The 16,450-nt window shown below is 49.8% G+C and overlaps 1 protein-coding gene across 3 annotated transcripts; it reads left to right on the forward strand.

Annotated features, from left to right (window-relative positions):
• Positions 1-11,885: 11,885 nt before the first annotated feature.
• Positions 11,886-16,001, forward strand: LOC104151528 (PHD finger protein 7). 3 transcript variants are annotated; one of them, XM_068931143.1, is made up of 9 exons: positions 11,972-12,099; positions 12,558-12,649; positions 13,170-13,271; positions 13,566-13,690; positions 14,260-14,422; positions 14,511-14,617; positions 14,764-14,877; positions 15,284-15,402; positions 15,590-15,995. In XM_068931143.1, exons 1-9 carry the CDS (start codon positions 12,054-12,056, stop codon positions 15,760-15,762), a joined length of 1,041 nt encoding a protein of 346 aa, XP_068787244.1. In that variant the 5' UTR covers positions 11,972-12,053; the 3' UTR covers positions 15,763-15,995. The 3 variants fall into 3 exon arrangements, with proteins under 3 accessions (XP_068787245.1, XP_068787246.1, XP_068787244.1); XM_068931144.1 differs by lacking the exon at positions 13,170-13,271 and having other exon boundaries at positions 11,886-12,099; positions 15,590-15,992; XM_068931145.1 differs by lacking the exon at positions 12,558-12,649 and having other exon boundaries at positions 11,950-12,099; positions 15,590-16,001.
• Positions 16,002-16,450: the final 449 nt, after the last annotated feature.

The raw sequence follows: 16,450 nt of genomic DNA on the forward strand, positions 1-16,450 counted from the left end.
AATATTTTAACGTGTACTACTTCCTAGCTTAATTACCTGCAGCAAGCGGGATTCTATTAGTAGTAGTAGATGGGACATATAAAACCCCTCTTCCCCCATATATTATTTCAGTTATGCCCAACCTTTTTATCCTGAAGATCCAAGTACCGTAGGGGCAGCACAGCACAGGACATGTACCACAGCTTTGGGAGGGAGCTCTGGGAACAGCTGACAGATGTGACTGTATCTTCCAGAGGTCTCAGTGGTGCACGAGTGGGCTGGGAGTGATAGGCGCTGGGGAGCTCTGCCCTGGGCAACCGGGAGATGCCAGCCCCCACCGCCCTGTTCCCTTCGACTCAGCAGCCCTCACACCTACATCCAAGTGACATAGCCCTGGGGCGGGCAAGGGTTTGAGCTGCTTACAAGCTACCTTTTGGCTCAAGGGCTGCAGATCGATCTCCTCTCTTCTAACCGGTTAGAGTACAAATTCCAGGGTGTTTGGCATCACTGTCCTCTGCACACGTGACTTCCTTACTAGTGGATAAAGCAGACTGAAGTTTTTAAACTACAAATATGCACTTGCATAATCAGGGCCTAATTCTACCCCTTGTACACCAGCTTTCTCTAGCTAAAGAGAGACCCCAAGAGTGGAGCTAGACCCATGAAATGACCACAAGCAAGGTCTGTGGTCTGCCTGATGAGTAACTGCCAGCCGTTCAGATTCTTTTGAAATCAACAGCACATCAAGGTGACTTCAGAGATGAGCTGAATGTGCTACTATATTATAGTCACACAGCCATACAATTCTGTAGTTAGAACTCGTTTTTTAGACAAAACCATTATAGTTCAGAACTTCTTAAATGCCTGTAAAAACGTAGAAAAACTATGGAAAATTGTCTCAAGAAAATCAGGAACCCATTAATAAAAACAGTGACAGAATAGGACCCAGACAGAGGCTAGATTTGGAGAGATGTAAATCCCTTATGCCACTATAGTTTCAAGTGCCTGAAGTCAGTGTGGTGAATTTCTTCCTATTTGCAACAGCTCAAATGACAATGTTATTACATGCATGAAGCAATTTTGGGGGTTGCCGGTTTGTTCTCCCCTTGGTATCTTACATTGAGCAAAAGGTCAACCATGTTGGCCTGTAGCTGAAGTTATCTACTAATATATGCAAATACCAAGTTGTCCTGTAGCTAAAGTTATCTGCTAATATATGCATATACCACGAGGTCTAAAAAAGTTAAGGATCCAAACTTGCATGTGTAGTAAGTTAAAAATAGCTATGTTCAGTAGGGATCTACTTTATGCAAAAAATGCAGGGAGTCTTGGGCAGATATACATACCAATATAATAAGAGTTTTTCCTAGGAATGATTGTGCAGTAAAGTTGCACATGCCCCTGATTCATTCAAGATCAAAGCTGCGTGGACATACTATCATTGTCAGTGAAATTGCTGGATTCTACTGATTTAGAATCTGCTGGTACTCTTGTAGAAATCAGTATCACACTAGACTAGACTGACTTAAAAGAAGAAAGAAAAGCACGTAGTTCCTCATCCCCAGGAAGAAACCAGGGAACAAACTGAAGTCAGAGAATTACCATTTTACTTATCTTTCCCTGCTGTGTTACAGCAGTGTTGCACCATCACCTTTCACAAGTTGGAAGCTGTGGATATACGGCACACAAAGTTGGGAATGCTACCACACTATCTGCTTGATAAAGCCAGGACGATGGCCCAGGCACAACACTTAATAGAGCAAGCAAGCAGAGAGTGAGCGTAACTTAGTCTTCGCTGATGTGGGGTGGATATCACTGAAGAAGGCACATAGCAACCACTGCCTTGCTGGAGAACTGAAAGGAAAATGTCTGTGTCCTACTCACTTAGAGGAACTTATCTGAACTAATGACCAAAAGTGATGATGGAAAGATGCAGTCCCATTTTAAAATGTCTCTTTAAACCTCAATCACATTATTAACTCCATCTGCCTATCCTCTGCTCTGATGGTTTCTATCTGATAAACCAGATGAGTCATATTCTTCGAGGACCGGCTGTCCCACTCAGATTAATGGCTGCTTTCCCATTTACTTCACTGGGAGAAGTACTGGATCTTGAGAGCACAGAAACCCCCTTTTTCCTCCTATTCAGAGTGCATTTGACAACCAAATAGGAGAGACAAGTGTGTCAGAAGCATCTTTTAAGGTATTTTTAGATTGCCCAAACCCAGCAGGACATCTGTCTCACAGCCAAAGTGCTTCTTCTGGGATTTTTTTAGTGCAGCAATACTTTTTAGTGTGGATTTTACTGACATTTAGCTGTATTGAGTAAATGTGCACATACATGCACACATGCAGATTTATATATATCAACTATATACTTACATGTATGTATATGCAGAATTTGTATCTATTGCATAGAAAACGCTCATCATCTCTGCTTTGGAAATAAGCTATTCAAATAAGCACCCGTTATCCCGTTATCAGGCTTGAGGCCCAATATAGCATTTCTCTGACTCCACTGGGATTTTCTGATGCTCAGTATCTTAGCAAAGATGCTCTGTTCCCAGCAGAATTAGGTCTGCTGGTTTTGTTTTTTTTTTTTTAATTTTGGTATTGACAGTGAATCAGGCCCTGATCTTGACAGTCCATTTGTGCATGATGCTTACTATGACTCCTTGGCACCAAAATACAGAACAAAATTTATTTCTGTGCTGGGCATGTGGTCAGTATAGCGCACAGCTGTTTTGCATATCCTTTGTAACTCCAGTACAGGGGCTTCCAAAGCCGGTGTTGAACCCTGTTGCAAGCAAGGCAGACTTAAACTTGCTTTCACTTGTCCCTGATTATCAGTGCGAGGTTGTCTGATAGCTGGAAGTGCACTAGGGATAGTACTCACAGGCTCTAGGTCTGTAAGAAAGAGTCACTGCGCTGAGCAGCTGTAGCATTGAGCTTCATCTGGAGCTTTAAGAAAGCTTATCACGCTACTCTTTCACGCTTTCACAAAAAAGAGCACTTATCAAGAGCTGGGTCTTGGAGAGCGTGAACCTGTGTTACTGAAGCCAGTGACTTAGGGAAAACTGAAGCAAGCACTTCATCCAGTGCTGCATAGAGGAAAAATAAGATTTTTCCCTCTACATCACAGGGGTAGAGAGTATGAATAGAAATAGCGGACATCCAACTTCAACTTTTCAGTCAGAGAGTTCAAGAAGCTTTAGAAGGCATGCATCATCTTTGTCCCCTGTTTACAGATAAAGACACTGAGGCATACAGAAATGAAACAACTTGTCCCAAAGTTACTTAAACTGTGTATAAACTGTCTAACCTAGAGCTGAGAATATGCCCTAGGTAGGACACTGTCCTATAGTCCAGTGTAAGCAAGTGAGGATATCTTTGGGCACCGCAATAAAGCTCTGTGAATTCCTTTCCTACCAGAAAACACTGGGGTTTTTTTCTACCAGAAACATTGTGGAATATTGATCACAGAATGTTTTGCTTTAAAAAAGTAATGATTTTCTCCTAAAATCATTCTGCTAAAATACAAACCACAGAACATACTGGGAGTTTTAAAGAGGACAATTATTTTTCAGACACCTTCCAATATTTTTTGGCTTCTAATGAGGAACATTCCACTCAGCCTGTAAACAGACTGCAACTAACAGGAAAACACTCTTTGTACCTTATTTTCAAGCAACAACCTTTCTCTGAACAGTCTGAAAGCATTTCTTAGCTATTTTGTAACATTATACAAATAGAAAAATATTATGAATGACTCTGCTACACCAACGAGACTCTCTGTGCTCTGCTGATCAGATTCAAGGAAACGCTAGTCCTCCAGTCCTCTTGCCTGCAGCGGTTACTGCTGTTTCTGACTTCATACTTTACTGCATTGCTATTTGTTCACAGAATGAATTTACGCAGTCAGAGCCAGCTTAATGTGAAAGAAGAAATTGTTGGGCCTCCTTCTGGGCTCCAGAGCAAAGAAGTTTACTGAATCTTTTTGGGTGACTAGGAATCATTTTGGTGTATAATGGCAGAGCTCATCATAGAATTCACCAGTCTGTCTTTCCAAACACATATGTAGGGAGTGTGCTGGATGCGCAATAAATCCATGGAAGAAGAATATGTGATTCACAAGTGAAATCTGATATCTTACATAAAAAGAGACAGAAAACTACTCTGTATCCTCCACTGCAAATGCCTGCCTGTAAAGAAAAATAATACGCTTAAAAGAAGTTACTGGTTTCTGTTCGGGTAGCTTTTATACTAAGTCAACCAAGCCATGACAGTTTACCACAATTGTTAATCTGGGTTAAGAGCCCTGCGCCCAGAGCCAAGGGTGCACAGCAGAGGAGATAGATGGGTGCATTTTGTTGGTGAGAGAAAGAGCTTTTGAGAGCAGTTCAAGAACTTCTTTTTCAAACTGATGGATATGGTCTCACCCAAGAAAAGCCAGAAAAATGCTTTACCAGAATGGAGGCTAAGAAAGCTCTATACTGTTTGTCCTATATGTACAGTCCTGCTGACTTTATATGGACAGATATATTCTGTTATTGGAAAGGCCTAAATGATGCGAAGGAGTGACTACAAGTATAGAAGAAAGGAACCAGAAAACAAACCTGTACGCTCTATTAGCGCTGCCTAGTACAGCCTGTGTTGACTGGCTGTAATCACATAAATATGCAGTCATTACCTCTCCTGAAGCAAGGCCTTGGCTTTTGGGGTGTTTCATACCCAATCTACTCAGTATTAACTGAATACGGCAGAATAGGCTGCGTTTTCTCTCTCATTTCTGAGTAACTATTCAATTGTTTTGCCTAATGTGTCTCCCAGGTTTTCGAGGCTGACTGACTGAGCAGTACTGGTAATAAATATATATTTCTGAATAACGATTATTATGAGAAAAGAAAAAGCCTTCCAGAATCATCTGGACAGTATCTGTCCCATTTGTACAGTCCTGCTGACTGTACATTGACAGATTTATTCTGCTGCTGGAAAGGCCTAAAAGATGTAAAGGAGTCACTACAGGTATAGAAGAAATGAGCTGGAAAGCCAAGAAAATAGTCCGAAACAGCGGAGGAAAGAGCCTGAGGAAGAAAAGGACCACAGCAAAGCAAAAGGGGTGCTTCAGCTGACTAAAAAAGAGCTGAAAAAGAGCCTAAGGTGCTTCTAAGAGAAGCTTAAAGCACAGCATGAGAATGGCTGGGGCGAAGGCCTTGAGGGACATCAGGAGCCCTACAGTGGCTGGAGGCACCTGTGGAGCAGAGATGGCAGAAGGGGAGAGCCCCCTTGTGCTGCGGCGGCCGCAAAGCGCCCGTGGGCATGGAGGGCGAGAGGGCCGCGGCCCCGACGGCCGCGCTGAGACCCGGGAGGGCAGCAGGGTCGGGCACCGTGGCTAGAGCAGCAGGGACTGCTGGGCCGGTCTGGAAAGCACCTCTCAAACATGGCGGCTGCCCCTGGTTGGGGAAAGGCGTCACGTTCGCGTCGTTGTAAAAGAGGGGCCAGGCCGCATCTCGGCGTGTGGCTCTTCCGCAATGGTCCGGGGCGACTCTCGGGCTCAGCACCAGCCCCCTCACTGCCCCCGCGTCCCTGACAGCCGCAGCCGCCTGCCAGGTGGCCCGGAGGGGTACACGGGCCCTGGCCTCGCGCCCTGGGCGATGCAGGCATGGCTGCCCTGGGAGGGCAGGGCGGCGCGGGCCTGCCTCCCGGGGCTGCAGCACCCCGTCTGCTGCCAGATCAGCAGAGCAAGAAGGTGCAAAACTGTGGTTTGAGCACAGGCGCCGTCGCGGCAGGCAGCAGCCCCCTGCCACGGCGAGGCCCCGTGCTGCCGGGTGGCTGTCGTGGCACTTGGGGCTCTCGCCTTGTGCCAGTCCCTGTCCGCCCCCTTTCCGCTGAGGAAAGGACGTTTTAGCTGTCAGATTTAGCCATGCTTGGAGTTTCACATCCAAAAGTGAAGAGAGCTGAATTTCTGAGTAGCTGCTGCTATTGCTCTGGTATACAGCAAATATCCCTAATGCACAAAGTCGTCACAAATTATATTTGTCCAAATGCCAGACAAAACAATGCTGGATATAACCTTTAAGCTAAACAAGTAAGGGCGGTAGAAGGTGACTGCAGTCACTGTACGTGAGGTCTCTGCTGTCGTGTAAACCTGCAACTCCAGGTTCCCTTAGCAGGCCAGCTTCCCCCAGTAAGTATGCTCAGACTGTGTGGAAACAAGGAACACTTTATTGTGGAAACCTGGAAAAAATAGCAGTAAAATAAATATTCAAATATGTATTTTTCCCTCCATATTCCAGTATCTTTGCAAGAGTCTGTTTAACTCTTTTTTTTCCCCACAAATGAGTAAAAGTGTCCCACAGCAGCAGTCAAAGTATGTCTCTGCGAGGCTCTGTCTTTACTTATAAGGATTGATGGCTTGGCCTCCCACTATTTAATTTGCTCTAAATCATCATTTTTTACTTAAGGGCTGGGGAGACGTGGTCTCCTGCCATAATTCCTTTTGTTTAAACAAAGTCTCATATTAAACTAACCACAGGATAGGAACTAAGGGCAGATCCAAGAGCAAAGTCTTGGAAAGAAATGCTTGGCCATAAAACAAGAGCTATTTCTTTTCCTTATTTTCTCTTTTACTATCTAAGAGCAGGTTTATGGGAAACACTAGAGGAAATGTGAGTAGGCAAATGAAATGCCCTTTGGAGGCATGCTTCTCTTTTTCTCAGCACAGTGAGTACCTCCTCTGGGCTTTACATAGTCATAATTAAAACTTTATGTTTGTGAAATGTACTGACTTCCTCAGCAAATACATATTAAAATAGAAATGTCATTTTCAGTGCAAATGGGAATTTGCTTTTGATTTTTTTACCCTAAGCATTGAAACCAAATTGAAACCAAAATCCATAAAAGATTATCTAATTTCTGCAAGTTTTATATTATATTGTATGATTAAGCTGTGTAAGTTGTGTAATGAATTAAGATGTATAAATCACTGCTGCTTTTTAAATACTTCTTGCTCTGGCTAACAATAAATTGCAAGATAGTTGACGACGATAGGCTGTCACATGTCAACATGTTGACACGTGCAAAATCAAGGCAGGAGACTTTCAACATTCTGGTGAGATAACCTGCTAATTTATTATACATTATTACCTAGTGTTTGGCTAGCAGTAACACTTGGGAGCTGCTGTCATGGAACAGGAGTACAATAGCAGCTCAGGCCAAGACCCCAGCAAGCCTACAGCTGTTGTACCACTCCTGAGCGGTAAGCATTGCCTGTTTGCCTCTGCCTAGAGCGGCTCTTCTTGAAGGACTCCTAGACAAGCATTGACCAGCCTCAGCTTTTTATAATAAACTCACCCTCTATTTCTGGAAGGCTGCCCACTTTGTTTCTCCAGGCCAAAATATTATCCACTGAGAAATGAAACTCCATGATTCTGCTGCCTTTGGTATACGTACACATGGGCACCAGAGAGATTGCTTGGCCTGCTGGTGTTCGGGAGAGGGTAGGCGACGTCTAGAAAGCACATGGCTTAGGGCCCAGAGTGGAGGATAGGCCAAAGTCATGTGCAGACAGGTTAGATGCAACCAAAGGCTGTGCAGCCAGTACTTGTCCTGTATTGGACAAGCCACTTACTTATTTTTGCTCCCTTTCTCCTTCACATTCTTCTCCCAGAATTATGACCTCGCTGCCTATTGAGCCCTCTACTGAAATCCTACCCTCTTTCTCCAGTTTAGCCCTCTCTCCACAAGAAAGTTCTTCTGAAGCCAGTTCTTACAGACACTGTGCCTAGGTTTCACTGGCTACATCTTCATTAACTAGAAATTCAATACAATAGGAGCAGATCAGTAGATTGAAGTAGTTGGTAGTCATGCCCTTAGTGCTCCAGTACATGCGATCTGGGAGTTTACCATCAGACTACATGCAGTTTGTTTGCATGGACCACACATTCCTACCAGGCGTGTGTGAGGGACCAGTCACTTGTTTGCACCCTTGTTTCTTTATTAGAGGTTGGTGTGCACCTGGAGTGGAGTTTCCATGGCTGTTTTCTCCTAGAGGAGCTGAATTCACACCAGAACCACTCTGCAAACTGAACCAGTGCATAGCTATAGGTCCATCAGGGAATTTTCTCCCAAACGTCATTGCTCCTCCAAGCCAAAATGCTAAAGTTGATGCTGCGTTTGCAGTTTCTTCTCCAGTGCTCTCCTTTCTCCATCACCCTCATGATACCTTACTCCTAGAGATACAAGTCATATATTGGCTGTGGAGCACCTTGCTCTGTCTTTGACTCCCCTGAGTGCATACCCAGCTGCAGCACACTACCACAAGTGGCACAGAGAGGCTGCATAGCTGTCTCCCTTAGAGGAAATGAGACACTTGGGAGGACTGACACGTGCTAGTAACAGGAATCAGGTCTGTAGAACTGAACCCAGTGCAATTACACTAGCTCCTGTGCAAGGTGAATTCTACCTGGAGGGCAAGATTATGCATATGAACCATCAACATATTCAGCTTTGCATATAGAGCATGGCAATGTTCAATTACCACAAAGTTAAATTAGGTTGTGGATTTATAGTATATTAACTATCTCTGTCCGATAACTACCATGTGTGTACTCTAACCCTGTAGTAAATGTTAAATAATTCCCTCATTCTCACTGAAGAGCAAGCTATGCTTTACCATGAGACAGACACATGTACATGACTAATTACCAGAGTACCTAATACTTCCTAAATCCACGTCCTAACCTTCCCCCCAAGTTTTCTTTCTACAAGCCATGCCCTCATTTTCTAGCTAAAAGATACCTCTTCAGAGTTCTTCTTAAATGCAAAACTTGTATTCTTGGATTTGACTCCACTGTGAAATTCCTTAGAGACAGAGACACTAATGTCTCCATTGCAATGTTATTTGCTAGTTTTGCTTAGGAAGCCAAAGACCATGTGATAAGCGATACTAAATGTGTCCAACTAAACTATGATTTTGCTAAGCAGCCTGTCAGTTTCAGAATAGTAAATGACTACACAAATAGCTAGCTTTAATGGTGTTTAAAGACGTCTCTGCAGATTTATAGCAGAAATAAAACCCCAAAACATTTGGCTCTCGAGGAACTGTATTTGGCTGATACATAAAGATTTTATGACACAGACGTTACTATACCTGAATGCAAATGGATGATTTTATAGTATCATTTTCTATTTCTTCCCCTAGAATGTTAATTAGGCAGCAAATGTGTGAATAAGATAACATTGATTCTGTTAGCAGGTTGGCAATCAGCTAATCCACTTTTTTCTGTCCACTAGGTAACATGTATATGCTGGTCCAATTATCTTTTACCGTTGGAGAAATAATCCCTAGTATTTAGCAAAAGCATCATTCCAATAATACATTACCTCTAAATGTTCCTGTTAAAATTTCTTCCTCCTGATAGCTCCCTTAATTGCCTTGTGAAATGTTAACACGTATCTGTTCTTAGTTGATATATCAAATTCTTTTCTTTTAATTGCAGAGTTCAAACACAAAAGCTTTGCAAATGAAATGGAGTCAACTCCTCTAAATTAGTCTGGACTATTTATATGGAAATCAGCCGGGTTGGACCAGGAGCTATTCCTGCTGCCTTGCCAAGTACAAATCCTGCTGGCCAGTCAGGATGGGCTCCTGCCTGTTCAGTGAGACAGAGGCAGTGAATGTGTTGCCCTTAGTCCTCAGAAAGGCCGTGATCATTAACCTGCTGCTCGGTGCCCTTCACCAGAGCAAACTTGTTTAGCTGAAGTCTGTACTTCAGTGGCATAACTGAACAATGAATTTTAAGCCACAGAAATTCAGATGGCTGTAATAATGATGTTAAGATTGACTCAGATGGATGTAAACTGCTTTTTTCACACACAATTCACACAGGACGTATTTCATAACCTATAAATAATTTTTAAGGTTAGCCAGAGATATGTGGGAGCATATTAACCGAATACATTTGGCTTTGGCAGAGAATAAGAAAATAATAGAAGCACACTTGTGAAATGTTTTCCCAGGTAGTGCTCTTTCTCCATTTTCTGCAAAAATGCTGATGGTCACGGCAGTGAAAACACCTGACGTGAACAGCAAAAGGGATGTATAGAACTGAAGGAGAGATGACAGCTGGTACATGCATGAAATTACTAAATGAAAACTCAATAAAAACTTGACAAAACCAGCTTGCACTCTCCTGTCATAAATGCAAGCTGTGCAAAATTGTACATTTACTTGTCCTGTTAGAGGGTGCAAGTAAAATGAAGAAATGCTATACACCATGCCTAAACTAAATGTCAAAATCAAGTGCCACACTACAAAGTACTTAACAGTCCTCTGTGAAATAAGTTTGTATTGATCTTCCTGTATCACCCCTTTCCCCCTTCACTCCTCCAATGCACTTCTAAGCAGTGTGGTGGGCTGGTGCTGGTTTTGGGGAAAAAATGGGTTGAGTCCTTAGTGGGCTTGGAGGGGTTAAAAGGTCAGGATTGTCACCTGGCTAGTTTTACAGTGGACACATCTGTTGCCATTTGAGTTATCATACACAAAGACATTCACCTGGGCAGGCATAACCGCCCTTTGTCTGAGGGGGTTATTACTTTTTAATTCAGAGGTCACAAGACAAGCTGAGGCATCCCTACTCTGTACATCCCAAGCCCTGAGGTGTCTACATTTTAGCTAGTGGCATATGCAAACCTGGAGAAAGCTGGGAAGCCTGGCTCCCACCTAGAGTCCTTTGGGGATTCCCAAACTAGACTTCAGATGTATATCTCACCTGCAACACCTGTATCTCACCTGCATTAGGAAGAGTGTTGGCAGCAGGTGGAGGGAGGTGGTCCTGCCCCTCTCCTCAGCCCTGCTGAGGCCTCACCTGGACTACTGTGTCCAGTTCTGGGCTCCCCAGGACAAGAGAGACACGGCACTACTGGACAGAGTCCAGCGGAGGGCTACGAAGATGATGAAGGCACTGGAGCATGTCTCCTATGAGGAAAGGCTGAGGGAGCTGGGCCTGTTCAGCCTGGAGAAGAGAAGACTGGGGGGGGATCTGATCAATGTGTACAAGTGTCTGAAGGGAAGGTGTCAAGAGGATGGGGCCAGCCTCTTCTCGGTGGTGCCCAGTGACAGCACAAGAGGCAACGGGCCCAAACTGAAAGACAGGAAGGTCCGTCTGAGCATGAGGAAAAACCTCTTTCCTGGGAGGGTGAGAGAGCACTGGCACAGGTTGCCCAGAGAGGTTGTGGAGTCTCCCTTCCTGGACACATTCAAAAGCTATCTGGATGCGATCCTGTGCAACGTGCTCTAGGTGGCCCTGCTTGAGCAGGGGGGTTGGACGAGATGATCTCCAGAGGTCCCTTCCAACCTCGGCCATTCTGTGATTCTGTGATCCATTATACTTGCATCACCCCAGACCCTTGGGTAGCCAACCTCGTCCACCACTTCCTCGTTTGACTCTTCTTCATTCTCTTCCTGCCCCATCATTCCTAGTTTGAGGTGTTCCTTAGGAGACTGGCCAGCTTGTTGGCAAAGATAGTTTTACCCGACTTGGGCACCTCCACCAAATAGTTGTCCATCCTAGAAGAGGATGCCCTGTGGTGGTGGCATATCACAGTGGGGGTCAGCGTCACCCCTGCAGCGGTGGCGTGTCACAGTGGCGCAGGTGAGGCGGGCAGCCCAGGCGGTAAAAAAAGGGCCGTCGGCTGTGGGCAGCCCCAGGCTGGAGGCAGCACCTCCGAGCACGAGCACGGGACAGGTGAGGGCAGGGGAGGTGCCGCTGCCCCGCGCAGGGCTGGGCCCGGGGTGCTGCTCCAGCCCCGCTGAGCTCAAGGGCCGCGGCCACGCTGCCCTGGGGCCTGGCCCGCTCCTGGCCCTGCGGCAGAGGCGGAGACACACCGCCCCCGCCTCCAGCCCCAGGCAGGGCAGGAAGGGGCTAGCGTGGGGCTGCCGCGGGAGGAGCAGCGGGGCCCCTCACCCCGGGGGCTGGGGCTGGGCTGCGCCAGGGTCGGCGCAGGAGCGTGGGGAGCGGAGAGCCCGGCACGGCTGGGCCAGGGCTTTTCCGGAGCACTAGCCGTCGACCCGCATGGAGCGCGCCATGAAGCGCAAGGCCCCCGACTCGAGGGAGGAGGGTGAGAGCGAAGGGAGCGCCGAGGTGCCTGCAGCCCACGGCCGGGCGAAGGGCTCGTGGGGCGGCCGGTGTGCGGCGGCGGGGAGGCAGGAGTGGCGCGGCGTCCCCGGGGCAGGGCCGTGCTCTCGCCCGCGCGAGGCCTGGGGCACGGGGAGGGCCCTGCGGGGAGGAAAGGCCGGTGCTGGCTGGGGGCGAGGGGCCTGGGGATGGGGCCAGAGGGGCCGGGAGAGGCAAGGAGTAGGTGAGGGCAGGTCGCACCTAGGAGCCCCTGTGGCCGGGGCGGGAGCCTCCTTTGGGTCCGCGCGGGGCTGTCGGGGAGCCGCGGGGCAGCAGTCAGCACCAGGAGGGCGTTTAGGCAGCAGGGGCAGAGCAGGCTCTTGCAGGGGAAGCCCTCCAGGACCCCTTTGCAGGCCCCAACGAGGCGCTCAGTGCCTGTGGCGTTTGCTCTCCCCCCTGCAGCATGTGTTCTGTGTCGCCGGGCTGATTCCGCTCCAGATATCTATGGGGAGAAACGCCAGCAGGACGGTCTCTGTGCCCATGAGAACTGCCTGGTGAGTCTGCCTGGGGCTGCCTCCAGCTTCCCGCGGTGCCCCAGCCCAGCAGCCTGCCATCTCCACACCCAGCCGGGCAGCATCGGCACGTGGGGGTGTACCTGGCTCTGTGGCTGTACAATCTCATCCCCAGAGCTCTGTGGGTGTCGATTCCTCCTTGACACCTCCTGCACCTCCTGGAGTCCCTTTGCTGCGCTCTGCTCGGACTCTCATCATCTGCCCCAGCATGGCGTGTGCTCAGCTCAGCAGGGCCCAGCGCTGCCTGCAGGAGTGCCCCCCGGCCCCTCACCAGGGCACTGCGCCACTGCCTTCCCAGCCCACAGCACAGCCTGGCCGCCCACCTCTCCCGCTCTTTGGGCTACTTGTTGCAGAGCAGCTCAAAGGCCCATGGCAGCTCACCCAGCACCAGGGAACTGAGCATGGCTTGCCCCAGCCCTCTGGCCAGCATCTCAGCACCATCCACCAGCAGTGGGCCATGCCTCCCTGACCTACTGAGCTCTGGGACGTTTCTGTTTTTCAGCATCTTGCCAGTGGGCTCCCTGTGAGACGCCCCAATGACATGGGAGCTGACGAGTTCCTTCCTGCGGATATCAGGCGGGCAGTGAAGCGGGCAACTCGGAAGGTGAAGACCTAGCCCCTAGGGGTGTGGGGAGGTCTGTGCTGGGACAGATTTGTGCAAGCTCAGCCTGTGCCATGGGAAGGAAATCCAGGGGGTTTTCATCGGCTCTAGGCAACACTCCCACCAGTCCCAGGAGCTCCAGAGAGCTTTCCGCAGAAGCAGAAACCTCAGTCCCCGAGGTGACTCTGCAGCATGTGACCCAGCAGTGCCCAGATGGCTAGGGACTTCCCAAAGGTGTGGGGCAGGTCTTGGGGGCCCCAAGCGTATCTCTGATGGGGGCTGCTGTGCTCCTTCCAGGTCTGCTATGTCTGTGGTGAGCGGGGGGCCACTGTTACATGCTGGCAGAAGGGCTGCAAGCGCAGCTTCCACTTCCCCTGCGGCCGCGAAGATGGCTGTGTCTCGCAGTTCTTTGGGCAGTACAGGTAGGAGCTGACGAGCCTCGTGCTGGGCCGCCTCTGCCTAATCCACCCTCCAGCTAGCGCTGGCCAAGCAGGCGAGGCAACTGCTTGCTGTGCCCCACAGTGACCCTCCGAGAGCCCTGCCACAGCCAGAGGCAGGGCATGCAGGTCTCCTTGATGTCCCTTTGTCCCTTCTCCTGGTGCAGGAGCAGAGTGGGAGGGTGTGCTCTCAGTAAGGCCTTGGCAATGCTTTGTTCTCAGGCCCCGGGCACCTGGGGATGCCCTCCAGGCTCCAGGCTGGAAAACCACTATCTTGGCCAGCCTCCTCTCTGCAGACAAGGTCCCCACCTCGGTTGGTGTGAGCGTGCCACGGCCCATCTCAAAGGCCTGACGCTCAGGCCTCAGCCAGAACCTGGTGCCGGGGCCCGTGGCTGGGATATTCTTTAGGGGAGGAAGGGGATGAGAAGAGAGACATACGCATGCTGCCCAGGGAGCAGCCAGCCTCTACACCCTTTGGGGTTGTCTTATCTAGAAACGTGCACAGGCTCCACACATGCTGACCTCGTCCCCCTCTTCCAAAATCTTCTGCCCAGGTCCTTCTGCCGGGAACATCGCCCAGAGCAAACAGTACAGGCACAGCAGGATGGGGAAACCTCCTGTCTCATTTGTCTGGAGCCCGTGGAGGAAAAGCTATCCCACCATACGATGGTGTGCCCTGCGTGTACGCACGCATGGTTCCATCGGGGCTGTATCCAGGTAGGAGGCCCTTCCCACACCCCTTTGGCATGGCAGGTGCCCATCAGGGAGCAGTGTCCCCCTCACCCTGGTTGTGACTCTCTTGCAGCAACAGGCTCTCCGCTCTGGGCTGTTCTCCTTCCAGTGCCCCCAGTGTAAAGACAGCAAGAAATTCCTGCCAGAAATGTCTTCCTTGGGAATCCGAGTCCCCATCAGGTTTGTTCTCTGCTGCCCTTGCCCTGTGCCCACAAGACATGAGAAGGGCACGAGAGTAAAGGTGTAGCAGGGGAGGCCAGAAGGCCAGGCAGCATTTTAACCTAGGGGCAGGGGAGGCTCAAGACCTTCCTTTCCCTCCCCTGCAGACAACCCGCATGGGAGGCAGACGGTGCCTTCGCAGAACTGTATCAGAGGCACAACCGATGTGATGCTAGCCAGTGCCTTTGTGCAGGGGGAAGAGGACAGGCAGAAGCAGCTGGGTAAGGCACCAAAGCAGCAATCTCCTGCTCCCCATGTGGTGGCAGGTGCCGTACTCCCACTCTCGGCAGATGTCTGAAGGTCTAAGCGAGGTGGCTGGACTACTTCTAGGGGAGCATGGGCAGGGAAAGGGACGACCCTTTGCCATGGGGCTGCTGAGCTGCCAGGGCAGGAGGGGTGCCCCTGCTAGCACGCACCAAGTAGTCCTCCAAGCAACTGGTGGTGCTTCTGGAGTGGTCCTTCACCTCGCCAGGTGTCTGGGAGCAAGGACTCTTGGCACTCACTGTCAGCGCCCACTCAGGGCGCTCTGCCAGCCATCCTCTTGCTCAGGACACTTTTCCTGGGCTGTCTCGCTGCTGTCGCTGCCAGCCTTGGCTGTCCTGGCCACCAATGTGTTTGCTTTCCCAGGCCCTGGTACCTGCTCCTCTGCTCCTCCTGTGCTGCCAGGGGCACCCACCGACGCTGCTCTGCCTTAAGGGCCACCGCAGCCACGTGGGAGTGTGATGGCTGTGCGGGCCTGGGCACTGGTAAGAGGAGAAACAAGGCCCCTCACCAGCTTCTCCCGTGCCAGAGCCAGGGGCCAGACAAGGCCTGCCCGTGGTGGCTCAGGGTGGGCTTGGCAGAGTCTCTCTACTGCTAGGGGGGCACCGCTCCAGCCTCCCCTTCCCTGGGGGCATGGGGCTTTGCCACTGACCTTCTGGCCTCTCCTTGCAGCCTCCAGCGCACAGCTGGAGACAGCCAGCTCCAGCAACACCAGCCAGCCGGCATCGTCCCCCAGCTGCACGGCTCCTGTGAGCAGCAGCCAGGCAGGCCAGACTGGGCCAGAGCAAAGGCCAAGCTGCTCACGGTTACGACGCCACCCACGAAATCCTTACAGCCGGCCCTGAAGAGCCAGCGCTGCCCCAGCACAACCGCACTCCTTCTCGGCAGCTCTGCCGGTGGGGCCTTGGGGCCACCAGTCCCAGCCCCCGCCAGAGGCAGTCCTGCGGGGCCTGCTGTGTTCACCCAGCCTGTGTCCACCAGTCCCGCTGCACAGCCTCACGCGGGAGGGATGCCGTCTTCCGGCCACGGGGAACCACACTGTGTCTGCTTCTCAATAAAGAGAATTGTTTACTGGTCTTATGGCAAGAGCTATGGCCTTGAAGTTACAAGTGAGCCATCAGGGGGAGAGTGAAATTAATCACGTTTTTCATCTGTTTTTCTCCTCATCTTGGAGGCTATCTCTAAGCACGTGAAGGACAAGAAGGTGATCAGGAGTAGTCAGCGTGGATTCTCCAAAGGGAATCATGCTTAACCAAGCTGATAGCCTTCTATGAGGGAACAACTGGCTGGGTAGATGAGGGCAGAGCAGTGGATGTTGTCTACCTGGACTTCAGCAAGGCCTTTGACACCATCTCCCGTAACATCCTCATAGATAAGCTCAGGAAGTGTGGGTTGGATGAGTGGGACAGTGTGGTGGATGGAGAACTGGCAGAGCTCAGAGGGTTGTGATCAGTGGCAGAGAGTCAAGTTGGAGGCCTGTAGTGAGCGGTGTCCCTCAGGGGACAGTCCTGAGTCCAGTCTTGTTCAACGTAT

The sequence above is a fragment of the Struthio camelus genome, chromosome 1, assembly GCF_040807025.1.
Source record: "Struthio camelus isolate bStrCam1 chromosome 1, bStrCam1.hap1, whole genome shotgun sequence".
Taxonomy (NCBI): Eukaryota; Metazoa; Chordata; class Aves; order Struthioniformes; family Struthionidae; genus Struthio; species Struthio camelus.

Coding starts and splice junctions, on each gene's coding strand:
- LOC104151528 (XM_068931143.1), top strand. CDS start 12,054: ATGGAGCGCGCCATGAAGCGCAAGGCCCCCGACTCGAGGGAGGAGG. Junction 12,100..12,557: donor CCCCGACTCGAGGGAGGAGG/GTGAGAGCGAAG, acceptor TCCCCCCTGCAG/CATGTGTTCTGTGTCGCCGG. Junction 14,878..15,283: donor GGACAGGCAGAAGCAGCTGG/GTAAGGCACCAA, acceptor TTGCTTTCCCAG/GCCCTGGTACCTGCTCCTCT.